The sequence below is a fragment of the Poecilia latipinna genome, unplaced genomic scaffold (genome assembly GCF_001443285.1).
Source record: "Poecilia latipinna isolate Pla-1442-1.1 unplaced genomic scaffold, P_latipinna-1.0 Scaffold189, whole genome shotgun sequence".
Classification (NCBI taxonomy): Eukaryota; Metazoa; Chordata; class Actinopteri; order Cyprinodontiformes; family Poeciliidae; genus Poecilia; species Poecilia latipinna.
In genome coordinates this window covers 17171-35821 of record NW_015112805.1, presented here as the reverse complement: position 1 = coordinate 35821, position 18651 = coordinate 17171, and the positions used below count along the sequence as shown (strand labels likewise).

At 42.5% G+C, this 18651-nt stretch overlaps 1 protein-coding gene across 3 annotated transcripts in view; it reads left to right on the top strand.

Annotated features, from left to right (window-relative positions):
- The window catches only part of kdm6a (lysine (K)-specific demethylase 6A), a 45147-nt gene extending 33610 nt beyond the window's left edge, over positions 1–11537 (top strand). For all 3 annotated transcript variants that reach the window (XM_015030677.1, XM_015030676.1, XM_015030679.1), the window contains 14 exons: positions 41–439; positions 1360–2204; positions 5381–5510; positions 5611–5716; positions 6915–7120; positions 7212–7264; positions 7941–8015; positions 8084–8232; positions 8311–8425; positions 8499–8686; positions 9448–9589; positions 9717–9843; positions 9926–10096; positions 10483–11537. In XM_015030677.1, the coding sequence (XP_014886163.1) occupies positions 41–439; positions 1360–2204; positions 5381–5510; positions 5611–5716; positions 6915–7120; positions 7212–7264; positions 7941–8015; positions 8084–8232; positions 8311–8425; positions 8499–8686; positions 9448–9589; positions 9717–9843; positions 9926–10096; positions 10483–10509 (2733 nt within the window). In that variant the 3' untranslated portion in view covers positions 10510–11537. The remainder of the gene's footprint in view (positions 1–40; positions 440–1359; positions 2205–5380; positions 5511–5610; positions 5717–6914; positions 7121–7211; positions 7265–7940; positions 8016–8083; positions 8233–8310; positions 8426–8498; positions 8687–9447; positions 9590–9716; positions 9844–9925; positions 10097–10482) is intronic.
- Positions 11538–18651: the final 7114 nt, after the last annotated feature.

The following is an 18651-nucleotide window of genomic DNA, read 5'->3' as shown; positions in this document are numbered from 1 at the left end:
AGCTTCAGAGCTGGAGTGTTCTTCTTCTGCTGTGCTTCAGATGAGGCAGCAGGCTGCAGCAGCAGCAGGCGGCCAGCCGCGGTCCGGCCTCCCCAACGGCCCATCAGCGGACCCCCCTCACAACCCGGGACTCTCCCACTCCTCTCCTATCAATCACGCAGCCGGTCGACCCCCCCTCACCCCCCAGCCCACAGCCAACGGATCCTGTTCAAGTCCTTCGGCGGGTCTGCCAGGACACCTGGACCTTAAAAACGCCAGGGCGGGGCTGGGCAGCGGTGGTGGCGCGAGCAACGGAAACGTGCCTTACCCGCAGCAGAACTCTCTACCTCACACCTGCACCGCCACCAGTCAGCCCAGCACCACCAGCAGCAGCACTAACACCAGTCCCAGTCACGCAGACGAGACCTGGAGGAGCCAACCACGCAACACTACCACTCAGGTACCGCACCGCTTCCTGCACCGATCCATTTCTTTCACTTTGGATACCAATATCAGAGGCCATGTATCGGCTGATTCCAGTCCAATACAGAAAAACAGCAGTGAATTGACTTAAAGAAGTTGGATTATACAAAAAAATGACTTCTTCTGAGCTTTGCATCATGTTATGACTTTATTCCCTCATCAAAAACATACCTCCTTGGCGCTGAAGTTTCCAAGCTTCAGCCTCACAGAGCAACCCTTCGTCACTCAGCTCCTTCAGACTAGCCAGCAGTAATTAGCAAACACCTGGTGGAGCTACACATCTGCTGATCTCATTATACGAGATACTTCTCAGTTCAACGCTGGTGAAAATGTTGTTAAAGGGTTAATAGAAGAGCCATGTTGTGATGACTTCCTGAAGGCAGAGTTTCAGAAAGAGCAGGAGCTTCTTAAAGAGACAGAGGCCCAATTTCAAGATGCTAAATTAAAGTCATACTTGACATATGTAGCATTTTTAGAAATAAAGCTAACAGTTACTTGATTGTGTTATAAAATGGCACTAAATCCCTGAAATACATAATACTGCTCCTTGAAAAATATTTTTTCTAAACACAGACCTAAATGTTCTAAAGTACAAATTTCTTTGATAATTCTGCACCAGTAAAGACACTTAAATACACAAATAGCTTAACAAGCTTGGTTAAACATGTAAAAACAACACAACTTTAACTGCTGGGCTACTTTAGTTAGATGTGTAACAAAATCAGGAATTCTGAATATAATGTAAAATAAATAATAAAGCACTATGTCGATCAGAGCATAAAGCATAGAGTTGGACTGAATAGATCTGTCCTTATGGATCTAGATATTACTAGATCTACTCACTCATAAACATGGATCTGTTTTCTGGGTTCTGATTCTGGTTTGTTTTCCCAACAGGGGCTTCTAAAAGGTCCAGGTTCCCATCCGGCAGGTCCTGATGGAGAACCCTCTTTCTCCTCCTCTTCCTCCCCGTCTCAGACCTCCTTCTCCTCCTCCGGCATTCTGAATCAGGTTGGACTCTGCTCCGGGCCCTGCACTGCCTCCTCCTCAGCCTCCTCCCTGTCCCCCACCTCCCCCCAGACCACGCCCAACCACTTGTCTTCGCCTCCCCACTCCGCTACTACCTCAGGGGTACACACCAAAGATGCGACGGCGGCACCTTCCGGGGGCAAAACCGGCAGCACCGTCCCCGCTGCCGTTCCGATGCCAGGTCCCGAGGCGGCCGGCGGGCATCATGGAGGAGCGCCCCGCAGCCCTGGCTCCGCCTCCCGGCAAGGACTGACTAATCACGTCCAGCCGCGGGTGCAGGAGCGCTCCGCCAGCCCGCCGCAGCCCGCATCCCCGGCCGCTGGTGCAACGCTCACTTCAGACAATCCTCAACTCTCAGCCTTTGTAAAGGGAAAAGCCAACGCTACCAGTAACCACGACGATGGTAACCACGGAGGGTCTTCCTCAGAGAAAATAAACCACGTCCTCCCAGCTCTCCACGCCAAGCCGGAGCACTCGGCGGCTTCCTCCCCGCTGTCGGTCGCCCCGACACCCTCGCCGTGCTCGGTGGACCCCCACACCGTCGGCGGCCCCTCCTGCCTCAACAGCCCATCCAACAGCCAGGGGCCCACGCTCAACGGGAAGAGCCCAGAGGACTCCCGGAGCCCGCAGAGAAAGACGCTGCCTGCTGGGCTGGCTCCATGGTCGTCGGTCTCCATCTACCCCAGCTCCAGTGATGTGCTGAAAGCCTGCAGGTCAGGAGCTGCTTTCATCCTCTCTGCTCTGGAAACGTCTGAGTTTACCTTGAAACATCAAAAATAATTCCTTTCTGCAGCTCTACAGATTGACAAGCGTCTCCTGTCGTGTCTCTGGTGTCCAGTGACGGCAAATAAACAAACTCCATGCAGTTTTACTGGGTGTCCACACACCCTTAAAGGATATTCATTTTGCATATATAAAATTAAGACTTTAAAATGTCTTGAATGACAATTATGTACGTTGGCCTCAGATATGTCACTCACGTCTGTTGTAGCAGGACTATTGACTCGTAGAGTCACATGTAGTGACTTTTCTGTCAAAGATTCGAGTTGCATGCAGACATCTGATGTTCTGCTCTAGGCAGTTGATGCTACCGCTAACTAGCTCAGTGTTTCTCAACCCTGGTCCTCACCGCCCCCCTGTCCTGCATGTTTTAGGTGTTTCCCTTCTGCTACACACTTGAATTGTATCTCTGGGTGATTTACAGGCTTCTGCAATACTTGATGGTCATGCATTCATTTGAATCAGCTGCTCTGGAATAGAGGCACATCTAAAACATGCAGAGCAGGGGGGCAGTGAGGACCAGGGTTGAGAAACACTGAACTAGCTGCTAGTATAAACTTGCTAGCTAGCTTTTTATGCTGCCGTTATGCTGGTTAGCTTTTTTGTGCTATTGACATACCCTTGCTTGCTAATTAGCTTTTTTTTTTTTTGCATCCATGAAGGGTTAAGTGCAAATATATTGCGTGTTGACTGGACAGCGTTGGTGTTTGCCATTGACTGACTTCTGTTACCAAGCTGTATGGTGTTGGGTGCATTCTGTGCGACAACACTCGGCACAGTTGGAGTTAATGTTGCAGAGCCGCTGCCAAGAGCCTCAAGCAGACCCCAGAAACATCAGCTTTCCTCCCCTGCTGCGACTAAAACCCCCCAGAAAACTGTTACCACTGCTGGCACTGATCTGAGAGCAGCATTTGGTGCATCGCGATTTCTCCAACGCTTTACTTCAATGTAAGGAACAAAAATGTCTTTCATGATCGACGTCTGAACTTTCTTTCATAACGGCCTTAAAATGGTCTTTTAAATTAGAGCAGAAACCCTGGTTTATCCTTCAACATTTCTCACTAGTAATGAAGTTGACCCATTGCACACAGCTGGCTGACTGCTGCTGTTTTTGGTGCAGAGATGGTAGTTATCCTTAGTAATCTGCTTCCATATTTTACACAGGCTCTGATTTATAATTATGAGTTGCCATCAGATAATTGATCAACAGTGATTACTGGTTGAATTACCCATCAGCAGAGGCAGTTTTGTAAATGAGGAATAAAGCAGCACCTTGATGCGGCTTCAAAGATGATAAACTGTCTTCAGCATTTTACATCGATTCATGTTTAATTGATTACAGTCTACCTAAATTTATTGTTCTTTCTTGTTCTAAAATTACAATTTGTTTTGAAATGGTTTCACACACGAAGCAGAAGGCATTGTTTAGTTGTGGCATGTTCAGAACGGGTCAGTCTGACCACCGGGGTTTTCTCTGAGGCTCTTTGGTCTTCCTCCTCAGCCGTTCTCCATTAGAACTCAAGTTTGGGTCAGAACGTTGTTTGGTCCTGCGGGATCAGATGCAGGTTTCTACATTGCGTGTTTCCCCTGGAAAAGCATCAACACGCTCTGGTGGGATGGTGGGAAGTGAGCTGTTGCGTAACGGCCTTCAGCTGCGGCCCGGTAGACGCCGTGTTCAGGTCTTGTTAGCAGAACCGTGAATCCTCTCCGGTGTGAAAGCAGAGATCTGAGGACTGAGGTTGGATTTATTTTTGTGGCTCTTGGAGTCGATTTAAACGTCTGGCTTTCACCCCCGCCTCTTTATGCACTCCTGTGTGAGTGTGTTCTTGTTCAGCTATTCTTCTTGGCACCATTTCTAGCATGTTTACTAAACTTGTGAAGACCAGCGGGCCTTGGAGGTCACCGTATTAGAACTGCACTTTGGTTCCCGTGTTTTTTAGGGTCAGGGTTCAGCTTCAGAGTTGAGGTGTGAGTTTGGGCTGCAACTAACGATTATTCTAGTAATCGATTAATCTATGGATTATTCGGAGGAATAATATGAAAAATTCTGACAGATTTTTAATTTAAGCCTTTTTTTATACAATATTAGAAATACTTTGAAAGATACAAATAAACAAATTTTCTTCAAATAAGAAAATAAACATTGTATTTCCTAAAATTCAATAACTGCATTCTTTTAGTAAATCTGAACTGCTACAACAAAGTCACTGTTTGGCTAAAACATATTTACAGGCAAAGGTTGTTTTTTTTTTTTTTTTTTAGTTGAAATTGAAATGCACATACTTTTTGTACAATGTGATGTTTTTTTTTTCTTTCAGCAAGCTTCCTTTTTTTCAGCACAATATCTCCAGTTAATGAACAATTATTGAATTAGCTAACAACTATTTCAAATATTGATTAATTACAATTAATTTAATTAGTTGTTTCAGCTCTCGTGAATTAAGTTTTAGTTAGGATAAGATATAGATTTTTTTTTTTGTAAATGTACATTTTTTTGGTCTGTTGAATCCAGCTAATACTTAATCGACTACTAAATTAGTTGATCATTTTAATAATCGATTAGTTATGATTAACCCGATTAATCATTTCAGCCCTTGTGTGAAGGGTTGGACATGGATAATGGTCAGGATCAGATGTATGGTAGTAATGGTGAGGGTTAAGGAAAATGTCTTAGTTTGGCTTACATGCAGGTAAAATGAATGGGAGTCGGCGTAAAGTCCTAAGATGGGTAGAAGTGTGTGTGTGTGTGTGTGTGTGTGTGTGTGTGTGTGTGTGTGTGTATATAAGCGTAAGCCATCCATCATGCTGGACTCTCATCCCGGTCAGACATGCTGTCCATTCCAACCTTCATCTTCTCCTCTACCTCTTTTATTCCATGTCAGTGTTTTCATTTATGACTCCAGCTTCCACTGAATCACACCCACAGGAAACATGACCTACACCCCCACCTAGTGGCAGAGTGGTGCTGCATCCTCACAGCACCACTTATCACTATCACACACGTTCTTCAGCTGGATTGGTGTTGCAGCCTCGCTCTGCTGCCTGGTTTCTTGTGAGTTTTGGTGTTTTTGGGTTTTTTTTAGCCCTGACGTCTCCCCACTGTCTGCAGGAACCTGGGGAAGAACGGCCTGTCGACCAGCAGCATCCTCCTGGACCGTTGCCCCCCGCCGCGCCCGCCCGGCCCACCCTCACCCCCACTGCCAAAGGACAAGCTCAACCCGCCGACGCCCAGTATTTACGTGCGTCCATCCACCTTATTGGAGGAGGGTTCCTCATGTCTCAGTGTGGAGAGTAACGGTCACTCTGACGCCCCCTGCTGTCTGCTTTCTGCCTCTACAGCTGGAGAACAAGAGGGACGCTTTCTTCCCCCCCCTCCACCAGTTCTGCACCAACCCTGCCAACCCAGTAACCGTCATCAGGGGCCTGGCTGGGGCCCTCAAGCTGGGTAAGACACTCACTTCCTGTTTCAACCGTTACTCACTAGCGTTGCCAAACACAGTTCAGTGTTTAAGATTTGGAAAGTGCTTGATTTCTGTATAAACTCCTTGAAAGTGCTTGATATTTACACTGCACAGTTTTGTAATAAAGTGCAATCTAACATTTGTTTGAAAACCTAAATTTGGAAAACGTTATTTACAGTTGAAACCAGGTCCGTCATGATGGCATACTTAGACCGGATGAAAAATTGTCCCAGAATTTATCGCAATAAGCAATAATATTGTTGCTTTGAGACAATTTTCAAGTACTATATTGACAATGGTATAATAATACAAGTTTGTCTTTTCAAATATTTTTTTTTCTCTCTTCTGAAGTGAAATGAGACTAAACGTCTCTTGTTGTTGGTTAGTCAGAATCACCAAAATTACTTCTGTTTTCCAAATACCAGAAAGCTTAGTGAGAACTTTGTAAATGTTTTCTGTGCAAGTTACTTTGTACATTTAGGCATTAATTTGAGCAGGAAAGTCATGTACCTTAATGTAATGAATATGTTATTCCTAACGGTTCAAAAGGTTATCTTTTATACGTTTTTATGGGATTTTCTTTTGTTAAGTTGGTGTTTTGTTCTCAGGCCAGTCAAGTGTGTAAGGAGTACGCATGAAAGATTTCAAAATATAACATTTTGTAATACTTCATATTACTTTGTGGCTGCTATGTTGAATAATATCACAAGGCATTATTAACACAACTTTTTTTCAGTTCTTATTTATTTATTTATTTATTTATTTATTGTGCTGTAAAAGTTTGCAGACTTGCCTTGAAAAAGCTTGAATTTCGCTGTGGGAAACCCTGTGCCACAGCTAACTGGGGCCGTTTTCTATGGGTGGCTTTGACATGTGCAACAGCAGCACCACCTGCTGGAGGATTATATTAGTGCACACTTCTCAATCCTGCTTGTTTAAAGATTTTTTTTGTTCCCTTCTTTCACTTTCTGTCACATTACAGCCACACACTTTAGCATTAGTTTTATTTTCTTGTGATTTTATGTGACAACTTAACACAAAACATCCCCATGGAAACTTGAGCACATGATTGTCATTACAGTGTTAACAAATAAAAGACCAACAAACTGGGGACGGAGTGCTGAAATGACGCTGCTTCCAATAACGAGCTTTTCTCAATCTTTTGCGTTCACCCACACGCAGACCTGGGCCTGTTCTCCACAAAGACGCTGGTGGAGGCCAACCCCGAGCACCTGGTGGAGGTGCGGACCCAGCTGGCTCAGCCCACCGACGAGAACTGGGACCCGAGCGGGAGCAGGAAGATGTGGCGCTGCGAGAGCAGCCGCTCCCACACCACCATCCTGAAGTACGCCCAGTACCAGGCCTCGTCCTTCCAGGAGTCGCTGCGGGTCAGTGGGCGGATCAGCCTCACAGCACACCCTCATCACCTTTAGATCCTAAACTCTGCCGTTTTAAGCTGGTGGAATCTTTTCCTGGCAGGAGGAGAACGAGAAGAAGAAAGAGGTGGAAGCAGAGGCAGCTTCCTCAGACAGGTGGGTCATTTCTTCCTCCTGGTGCAACCAGCCGCTGGAGGTAAAAAAAAAAAATTACAGTCTTCCTGAGCTGTAACAGACGCATTACAATAGAATATGTTAGAACAATAGAAACGGCCTCTGTTGTTCCATAAAGGGGAAGTTCAGGCGTAACGGATATAAAAAGTTCTTAGTGTTAACAATATATAGAAATCAATATTAACTATGGTAATAATGTACTGTATAAGACTATAACAGAAAATACTGTGCAGCTATTAGAAATGAGAATATATGATTTACGATCCAAGGGATGTGCAACTGAGTCGGATCACATTTACAAAATGTACATAATGTTGGACGTATAGAGAACACTGAGAAAGACAGACTAGTTATAATACAGCATGTCGGGGCAGAAACTGACTTATAACCTGGTCTAAACCAGGGGGTCCCAAACTTTTCCATGCTGTTCTTCCCCAAACAGCAATAGCTTCTGGCTAATGAGAGCATTGCCTGACGGTTTGTGAATCATGGCTAATCCTTTCTCACTCGGTAACATCCACACTGAAGAGTGGTGCTTGACCTCTGTCTGGTTTCACTGTGGTACTAATTAGGAAAATGGCCAATCAAGTTGAGTTGAGGTTCTCTGTTCAGTATTTTGTCCCGCTGGTGGAAATGACACCGTTCCATTGTTCTCTAGTGGGATCCGGCGAAGGAAAGGCCCTCTAAAGCACATAAAGTTTGGCACCAACATCGACCTCTCTGACGACAAAAAGTGAGCAAACCCTTCTCATCACTCTTTGGTCTCTCAGCAGCCTGTGTCTAACAGTGGGCTGGTTGCAGGTGGAAGCAGCAGCTGCAGGAGCTGACCAAGCTGCCGGCCTTCGCCAGGGTGGTGTCAGCCGGAAACCTGCTGAGCCATGTGGGCCACACCATCCTGGGCATGAACACCGTCCAGCTGTACATGAAGGTGCCAGGGAGCCGGACTCCAGGTAGAACCAGGGCACGCCCGAGGCCCGAGTCTTTGGTTGTCCTCCCGAAGCCTTTAGTAATCCTAGTTTGTCACACAGGTCACCAAGAGAACAACAACTTCTGCTCGGTCAACATCAACATTGGTCCTGGCGACTGTGAGTGGTTCGCTGTGCCCGAGTCCTACTGGGGCGTCATCAATGACTTCTGTGAAAAGTACGTCAACTTTGAAACGGATCTGATTGAGCCCAAAGTGGGTCGTGGCGGCTGATTGTGTGGTTTCTGACAGGAACAACATCAACTTCTTGATGGGCTCCTGGTGGCCCAACCTGGAGGACCTGTACGAGAACAACGTTCCAGTGTACCGCTTCATCCAGAGGCCCGGGGACCTGGTGTGGCTCAACACCGGCACCGTTCACTGGGTCCAGGCCATCGGCTGGTGCAACAACATCGCCTGGAACGTGGGACCCCTCACAGGTGGGTCAGAGAGGACGCTAAAGGTGTTTACACACCGGATAGTCCGGTAGACTCTGTTTGATTGGAGGCCAAATTTGCAGCATTTGTTGGCGTTTTCAGCTGCATTGTGCCAAACAAATCGATTTTCACGTTGGCATGTTAACGGGAACATTTTTCACTTCAACCAAACTGTTTCCTAGGCCAAACTGAATCGGGCAAAAGAGTTTTCTTCTTTTGACTGATTATGCATCCCCAACTCCCCAAAGGAACTGGAGTTCGATTGAAGTGGACTAAACAGGGCTGGTGTGAATGCACCCTTATAGTGAATAGAGGGTCATCATCCACCTGACTGGATGATGTCAGTCTTTGCCACTGGCTAATTTCTGAATGCACCTAGCCCCATATGGCAGTAGGTACATTCAGACTGTAACATTGATGCTACGGCTGTTACAAACGCATCCCAGAAGTTTTTGTGTTTTGCCACTCTTGATTCTAATACAGCAAAATCCCTCAGCCGTCCCCTATATTTGGTTTCTCCAGTCTTAAATTTCATTATGGGAGGCATTAAGTAGGTCTTAAAAAGTCTTACATTTTATTTGCTGAAACCTGCAGAAACCCTGGAAAAGGGCTTGAATTTTCCTGCAGGAAAAGTGTGGAGGGGAAAAAACTCATTTTCCCAGAGGTGTGCAGAAGCTTTCTGTCCTGTGGAGAAGCGCCGAGGGGATCTCCTCTCCCTGAAGGGCCACACATTGAGTTTTTTCTGCCCTGTATTCTGTCTCCAGCCCATCAGTACAAGCTGGCAGTGGAGCGCTACGAGTGGAACAAGCTGCAGAGCGTCAAGTCCATCGTTCCCATGATCCACCTCTCCTGGAACATGGCGAGGAACATCAAAGTGTCGGACCACAAGCTCTTCGAGATGATCAAGTGAGGCCCGACTGTGTTAGTTTAGCTCAGCTCAGCCGCTTTGTTGGGGTTGACCCTGAACCCTTTGTGGGCTACTGTGTGTGTGTGTGTGTGTGTGTGTGTGTGTGTGTGTGTGTGTGTGTGTTAGGTACTGCCTGCTGCGGACGCTGAAGCAAGTTCAGATGCAGAGGGAGATGCTGCAGGCTGCAGGGAAGGAGCTGGTGTGGCACGGCCGGACCCACAGTGAGCCGGCCCACTACTGCAGCATCTGTGAAGTAAGCGGGCGGGTCTCTGCTGAGGTTCAGGATGGGAGTGGGCGCTTTAACGGTTCTGCTCTCCCCTCTGCTCCCGTACCAGGTGGAGGTGTTCGACCTGCTGTTTGTGAGCAGCGAGAGCAACAGCAGGAAGACATACGTGGTTCAGTGCCAGGACTGCGCCAGGCGGGCCAGCGCTGACCTGGACAGCTTCGTGGTTCTGGAGCAGTACAAGATCGAGGACCTGATGCAGGTTTACGACCAGTTCACACTGGTGAGCAGCCAGCTCCACTGTGGAGCTGTCAATATTAACACTGCATTAAAAGAAATGTAACCATAAATGACATGCGTTTCTGTAAATTTTCAGCGTCATGTGTCAGTGCCGCAAAGCCTCGTTTTACATGCATATTCACGACTAAAGCAACACTAAACTGCTGTGAACAAATACAGAAACAATGAAAAATACAAAAGAATCAGTCATGAGAAATGATTTCCCATGTTCATTATTTCACAGCAACCCACCGATTAATCAAATTAAAATGTTAAATTGTTTTACAGCCCTAGTTTTGTAACTCGGTCTGTTTATTTGAGCATGAACTCTGACCTCTGTCGGGTCAAACCGGTTCGATCCAAACTGATCGTATCATTTGCTCTTCACAGGCCAGCCCTCTGCCTTCCTCCTCTTGATGGAGTCATCATCATCTTCTTCTTCTGAGAACATTACAGAACCATAATGGACCTCAGTGGAAACTCTCAGAACCCCCCTTCCCTTCCTTCTTCCCCCTTTCTTTTTTTTTCTTTTTCTGATATTCAGGAAGAAAGGCGGCAGTCCCTCCGACTGCGTCCTGTAGCTATCCCATAAGGCAGCTGTGTGAAAGCTGTGTGTCTATGCAACCTGCCCCGAGCGGTGTGCCTCCCCCTGGTGGACTGGAGGGATTGGGTTGGGGGACGGCAGCTCCTCCCATCGTCACGACCAGACTGTTCTACTGCTTGGCCCATCTGGACTTCGCCACAACTCATCAAATGAAAATAACAATAATAGCATAAAGTTTTGTACATATTCTGTTCGAACCATCAACCTGGTCACCAGAGACTACTGATCTGATTGTTTTTTTTTGTTTGTTTGTTTTTACTGTTTTTTTTTGTTTGTTTTTTATTCTGTTGCGGGCTGACACCAGAGCTCTGTGTGTGTGTGTGTGTGTGTGTGTGTGTGTGTGTGTGTGGTTAGCCTTTTACTACATCAGACACCTCCTCGGTCAGGAAAACCAACATACATGTAATGTGAAATGTGACACGTTTTGTTTCTGCTCTCCTACTCACCCTCGATACTTCTTGACTTTCTTAACGTGGAGGAAGAGAATCTGATTTACAACCAGCCAAGTCACAGGAAAAAAAGGGTTGCACACAAACTAGAGTGAACTTTAATTTCTTTTTTCCTTTTTCTTTTTTTTTTTTTATTTGGATGTAAATTTACACTATTTATAAATTCATATTTATTGCTTGAAAATATTTGTTGATGGAATGCTGTAATTTTTCTCTAGAGTACCTGCCATTAAATTTGAGGGGAGCCCTGTGATTTTTAAGCCCGGCCCCCCTTATGTTTTCTATATAAATAAACAGCTTAGTAAGCGTTGTACAGAGACCTTCCCTTGAAATGGGTTTATTGTTTGAAGGATGTTTTATGCGTCAATAAACAAAGAAACAAAATTTATTTACATCTGCAGTTTTTCTCGTTTTTCAACTGTCGAGCATGGTGGTGGTGACTAATGATGTGGGCTGGATTTGCGGTCACCCTCAACCACGAGCCCCTCTGGGTGCTAAAGTATTGTTTTTAATGAGATTTGTTCTGCTGAAGTTTGAGCTGTGGACTTGGACACATGTAGATTTGAATCACAATCGGGTGCTTTGTGGTAAACTAGAATATTGAGAAGAATTCTAATAATTACATGGTGTTGGTCTTATTTACATTACTCATTTACAGGTCTTAAAGTTTTGTCAGGACTATCTGATCTCATATAGTCACTTCCTAAAGTAATGGCCCGAGACTTTTTTTTTTCTTTTTCCAAAAGATGGTTTAAAATAACTTATCACGTGAAAAAACGTAAGTGATTTTAATTGCGTTTCTTATTAAATAGAAGCAACCGATTGCGAAATTATTTGTCGATGTTAGCATAATATTGACAGTTTTGCGCACATTTGTAATAGAAACGCAGCTACTGGGTTTGAAGACCCTAATCTACCTGAATACGGGTAGGTTGAAAATAATAATTCGGCCTGCGTTACTCAACAATATTAAAGTCAAAAGTGGATTTTTTGTTGTTTTAGGCAGAACAACGTCCGTCAATGTTGACTTCATGACCAGCTGTTTGATTCCAGTGTGAATGCGGAGCTTAGCTAGCCTCGCTAGCTCATGCTAACCAGTTAGCAGGTCAAGTGTTAATGTTTTCTAGAAAATGTTCATGTTTGTTGTGAACTAAAGTCATAAAGACAACCCAATGAGGTTATTGCTATCATGTTAAATCCTGTGGAAGAGTTTGACAATTTTGTACAGTAAAATGAAACTTATTCTGCTCTCTTCTCAAACCAAACTGGATAAGAAATTTGCCCATCAACCAACTGTGTAAAAAAACAAGGAAGAAAGCGGTTTCATGTGTAGAAATGGCAAGAAAACGTAAAACCTAACTTCTATTCCGGCCCCTTCAGGTTTAAACATGATTATGGACATGACTTTGTATTAAACGAACCATTGTGATTTAGTCGTCGTTCTTTCAACTTGGCCGAAGCCTGATATGGACTACAGTAATCAGCTGTACAAAGGCACAAAGCCTCATTAGCGGGCCCCGCGGTGCGTTCAGGGTCTGCTGCGAGTCTTCAAGCAAATAAGTTTTAAAAAATGTGGAGAAAATGAGTGAAAAAAAAAAAACGATAAATGAAACGCTGTTCTGAGCTATTTATCGGGTCACTGTGAGGCCTGATCTCTTTTTTTTTTTGTTTTGTTTTACACAGTAACACTTCCCCTCAGTAGGTTGCCTACTGTGGAGTCATTAACTGTGCGACTGTTCAGATTGTTGGGTCAGTTCGACTAAATCCGACTCTTAAGTAGACGGCCATTGTAGAAAGAGAAAAAAGTAGGTAACTGGCCAAAAAACTGAAATTTTTAGAATAATCTCAAATTTTCTAGAAAAAAAGAAACAAGACAAATTGAAAATGTGCTTGAAAAAAAAAACTCAGAAATTTTCTAGAAAAATCTGATTTTGAAAAGCCGAAATTTTGCTTAAAGAAAACATTGAGATTAGTCTTAGTCAAAGATTTCCGAGTTTCGAAATCTTCTACTTTTAAAGCTTGGAAAATGTTTGACTTTTGAAACTGAGAAGCTTATTTTTCCTAGAAATTTGCTGAGATTAATCTCAATTTTTTTCCCAGCAAATTTTAGGCTTTCAAACTCAGAAATTAACACGTTTTTTTTTCTAGAACATTTCTGAGCTTGTTCTCAAAATTTCAGGTTTTTCTTTTGTTTTAGAGGAGCCACAAGCCTCTTTTTTTTCTGTCTGCAACGGCCACATCACGCTGCCATAGAGGAAAACAGGATTTAAAGGAGAAAAGAGGAAGTGATGAATGTCGGTTAGTGAAAGAGGAAGAGAAAGCCATTTCTTTCTCCAGGCGACATCAACAGGATGTTTTTGACACAAACATGAATCTACTAAAGTGATCACGTGAGTCAGTCTGGATCATGTGAATCCTGTTGATGGTCGTCTTTGTGACACCATGATGACAGGCTGGCGAGCGACGGGATTTCTAATTACTGGTTGTGTTCCATTAAACATGATCCAGAAATCAGTGTTTCCTTAATAAGTGTCATAATCTTGTTTTTCCGTTCCTGTCAGGTTCAACTCAGACGTTCAGATTATTCTGTTAGAAACCGGAAAGAAATTCGCCTCCGGCTGTCTCGATTTTTCATTCAGAAACCATTTTTCTATTAAAACAGTCTAGAGATGCTCTTTAAACGATAGAACATTTATTTAAAACATTTTTGTATTAAATTCCACCGGTTTGTTATTTAAATAAAAATCGGTTTGTGCATAAAATTATGACACTTAAATGATAAGTATTAGGTTAGCTTGGCTGTCTGGCTTTTATGTAAAATATAATATAAAAAAAAATATCAAAGGATTTTAAAAAATCAAGTTGATGCGTAATGCCATAAGCAATATAGTTGCAAATAAGAGCAGCAAAGACGTACAATAAATGCATTTTCAAATTGATTTTTGAACATTTTGAATCAATTCAGAATTGCCAGCATTAGGAATTGTGATTCTCTGTTCCTCTAGTTAATATCAAGTTGAGCAAAATATTATAAAAATATATTTATTGGACCTTCAGCCAGCTGTTAGCATGAGGTCATACTATCTACCGCCTTTGAGGTGCGGCTCAAACTTAGAGCTGCAGTTTCCAAGCTTCCGCCTCACGGAGCAGCCCTTCCTCACTCAGCTCCTTCAGACTAGCCAGCAGCAATTAGCAAACAGGAGCTACTTCTCAGTGAAATGCTGGTAAAAACGTTGTTAAAGGGTTAATAGAGGAGCCATGAAGGAGGAGTTTCAGAAAGAGCAGGAGCTTCTTAAAGAGGCAGAGACCCAATTTCAAGGTGCTAAATTACAATGTCAAATTCAAAGTCATATTTGATATAAACAGCATTTTTATGACAACTGAACGTAACGCAGTTACTTGATTGTGCTATAAAATGCCACTGTGTTACCACAAAACAATAACGCTGCCCCTTTAAAAACTTCCCCGATCTAATATTTATGTTGTGTTGCGTTGTAAATTGTTCTTAACGCTGGGGAAAAAAAGTTCCAGCCAGTTTTCCTTGTGTGACCCTGAAGCGTTTTTCTCCGTCTCTCATCCCTGAAGTTCTGTTGGCTTAACTGCTTTCAGATTAGATTCAGCTCCTCGTGTTCGTCTCCGCCGTCCCTCATCTGAGCCAGATCTCTCTGTAATTCTGCTCCGTTAAAGGTGAGGCTCTGAGCAAAGCTCTCCGATGATTATTATTTATCTCACCGTGAATGAAAAGAGTTTTCCATTAAAGTCACTAATGCAGAACCTCTATTCTGCAGCGCAGCAGGAGCAGAGTGCTTATTGGCAAGCTGCCACTTCACATCACACACACACACACACACACACACACAGGTCTGAACACCTGATGACAGCCGTTCTGTTTTACCGAGTCCTCGCCGCTGCAGCCTTGTGTTCTCATGAACGAAGCACTCTAAAACTCATTTAGCCTGTTTGTTAATTACTTGTTATTCCTCGATGCGGTTATTATTTAGCTTAATGCTTCTGCAAATTATGTCACTCTGCAGAGTTTGACCAGAAAATAGTCAAATGGTCTTGCAAAACAATCTGAATAAAAATCTCAGGCTCATGACGATTTGCAGTTCTAGTTTTCACTTAAAGACAAAGTTTAATTTTAAATTCAAATTTAGTTCATAGTGCGGTTTCACGTAATCATTATAATTTTTTTTAATCGGATAAAAAAAGAAATACTTTTCCAGGCTGTTTCGTTCCAGGTCTTAGGACCACTGTAGAAAAAAGAGGGAAATTCCATCAAAAAACTCAGAAATTGTGAAGAACAAATATGAACATTTTCTGTATTTGTGAGGTCAAAATATTTTTGCCTTTTGGAAATTTTCTTCAAAAATAATTTTTTTTTTACTTTTGAAGCTCAAAAACTTATTTGCTTTTTCTAGAATATATATTAGATTAATCTAAAACTTTTCGTGTTTTTTGGTGGAAATGTACTGCTCTTCTATTGTTTATCTACGGTAACCGTAATAATCCATCACAGGTGTAAAATCTTCTGATATTTTTATAGAAACGTCTCCAGCGACGGCTCTGCTAATGCACTGTAATACAAACATGTAGTGCCTCTTAAAAATACCTAAATTGATTGCTCTTTTTGGGGGGGGGATGATTAGAATTGGAGCTATTTTTCATTTCATCCTCAAAAAGGGATGAAGAAATGAAAAAAGCTAATTTAAAATTATCTTTCTATAGATGAAACTTCTTGATGTTTCATCAGCCTCCCTGGGAAACCATTTCTTATTGTTTTAAATCCTAATCAAGGTTTAACGTTTTCTACAATAAATATGCATCTCTGTGTCATTTACGTCCGACTTCCAAACTTTTACAAGATTATTCCCTTTATTATTATTATTATTATTATTATTATATTTAGGATTAGTTTTACCAACAAAGAGCCTAACCTGAAACAATAACCTGAGCTGTCATAATCCTAATAAAACTTTGATTGATTGATTTTTTCATTATGGGGCCCAAAATTACTGGTGGTGCCCCTGGGTATATGGGATTATGATCCGACTTTTTTTTTTTTTTAATCTTTGAACCGGAGCAGCTGTGTTCTTTGATTTGGGTTCAGAGTGGGATCTGAGGCCAAAGTGCTAAAGTCTGCTAACGGCAGGTGTGGATTCATATAATGTGACAAGTCTTTACAGGAGCGCAGGGAGGAGGGAGGAGGGGGGGGGGGCGTAAAATCAATTAATTATATGCTTGAAATAAAATTTTAAATGGGGCCTTTTTTTTAAACTCCTTGATGGTGCCACAATCATTTAACAATAAATCCATCTGCGAAGGTTTTTTTTCTTCCTCTCCAGTGGAGTGATGGATGGGGAAGCCATTGTTCTGGGTTCCATTCATTGTCATGCTGAAATACAGTGAGTCATACATGTGGGATCGTTGTTCTGTACCCGGGCCTGCAGGCGCGCAGCCTGACAGGTATTTCATTATCGGGACCGCAGGGAGCTGCATCAAGCCGACTGGACTGACATCCACTTCCTACCAAAACACCTTTAATTTATTCAGCTTTTTCAAGCTAAAATGGAACACAGCTATGTATTTTAGAGCGAGCTTTGAGAAACGAGCAGCAGCGAGGAGCTCAGGCTCTGAGGGAAAAATCTTACCAAGTAATTTTGGTGCAGTTTGTAGTCCAAATATTTTCTTACGCTTGAAATAAGACAAAACTAACTTATAAGTAACTTTTCAGCAAGAAACATGAGGTTATTTTAATTCAATAATTCCTTAATATTGATAAAGTACTAGTTCCACTGGCAGATTATTTCACTTAAAACAAGACATTTCCCCCATGTCAGAAGGACTTGTTGACTTTAAACAAGCTCCTATAACTTGCTGAAAAGTTACTTGTAAGTTAGTTATGTCTTACTTCAAGTGTGATAAGATATTTATACTACAAAAAAGATTTTGTGTTTTTGTAGTACGTTTTAACAAAAATAATTTTAAGGAAAAACCACAAAAAACACCAAAAGATCAGAAGTTTGATTATATATATCAAACTTGAATTAAAAAGTATCGCCATCTGTATCATATAATATCGCATCGTATTGTATCACGTCGTATCAATATCTACGATACAGATGCTCTATTTGTCTAGCATCATACCAAAATATGCTGTATCATACCATCCATCCATCTTCTCTGGCTTCTTTATCCAAACTGGGTCGTAGGAAGGGATGGTGCCGATCTCCGGCATGCACCTTGCTACTGTAGTTTACAGAAAGCTTCCACATTCAAATAAGAATGAACTACAGCCATGATAAATCCCAACTCTCAGGAGAAACACGAGGTGCAACCAGGAGATGTCACTGTGTCTATGAAAGAGAGCGACATGCTATGCAGGCACTCTCAGACCCATGAAGGAGGACAGTCGAAGCGCCTGTATCCTGAAGGTGTATTCCACATGTGTGAGTCACTGGTGTGAATCAGCCGTGTGTTCCGTTCGGATGTGTTTTCACTTTTTAAGTGACTCACTCTGAAGTTGGCTGAGAAAACACATGCAGCTATGTCGAAGCAGGATGTGGACGTACAGACAGGGCGAGTAGCTCTCAGTTCTTGGCTGTGCACATCGGGGAACTTTCAACAGCCAGGAGTAATTCATGGTCATTTGTGGAAGTGCTGGTTTGTGTGAAATGCGAGTCTGTACCGTCAGATCAACAAACAAAATGTCTGCAGTCTGGCAGGGAAATGGTGAACCTGAGGACATGTCTAAGCTCCCTGAAACGTTCCGTCTCTTTTATCAGAAAATTAATCTCCACTTGGTTTTTATAGCTTCATTTTTAGAGCAGGCTGTAAAGCCTTCATGTTCAGTTCCTTTGGTTTTCTCCTGACGTTGATAGAAACAATCAAATAAATGGGTTTTATCTATTGTGTATGTTTTATATTTACTGCTATATTTTCTCAGTCAATTTGAAGTGGAAAACATGAGCACAGTTGGCAGTTATATAAACATGTATTTATTTTAAATTATCTTAATTATTATTGTAAATGATAATTAAAAACCTACAAGCTCGGATAAATCAATGGCATCTGGATTTTATGTAACGTCATATTAATTTATTTACTTTCTGTTTTCACAGCAATAACCCAGAGATGTGGTTTCTCATATCTAGTGTTATTTCTGTTGTTGCTGTCTGTATAATCTTTGTAAATATTTTTTTCTTGTTCAATGTAATGCTAATATAGTTTTAACTTTCCTGCTAGTTTTACAATAAAAACATTTAAATAGCTCAAGTCTTTTCAAGTTAGATACAAATATTTTACTTTGTCACACAACGTTTTTTCTCCTTCTTTCTTTCTTTCTTTCTTTCTTTCTTTCTTTCTCTATTTATCTATTTATCTATTTATTTATTTTTTAGCTAAAGTCATCTCGTGCTGCTTTTCTACCTATACTAACTTCCGGTTCTTCCCCCTTTGTTAGACGTGACCACGCGGACAGCAGCGGGCAGTTCCGCTCTGCTCGCG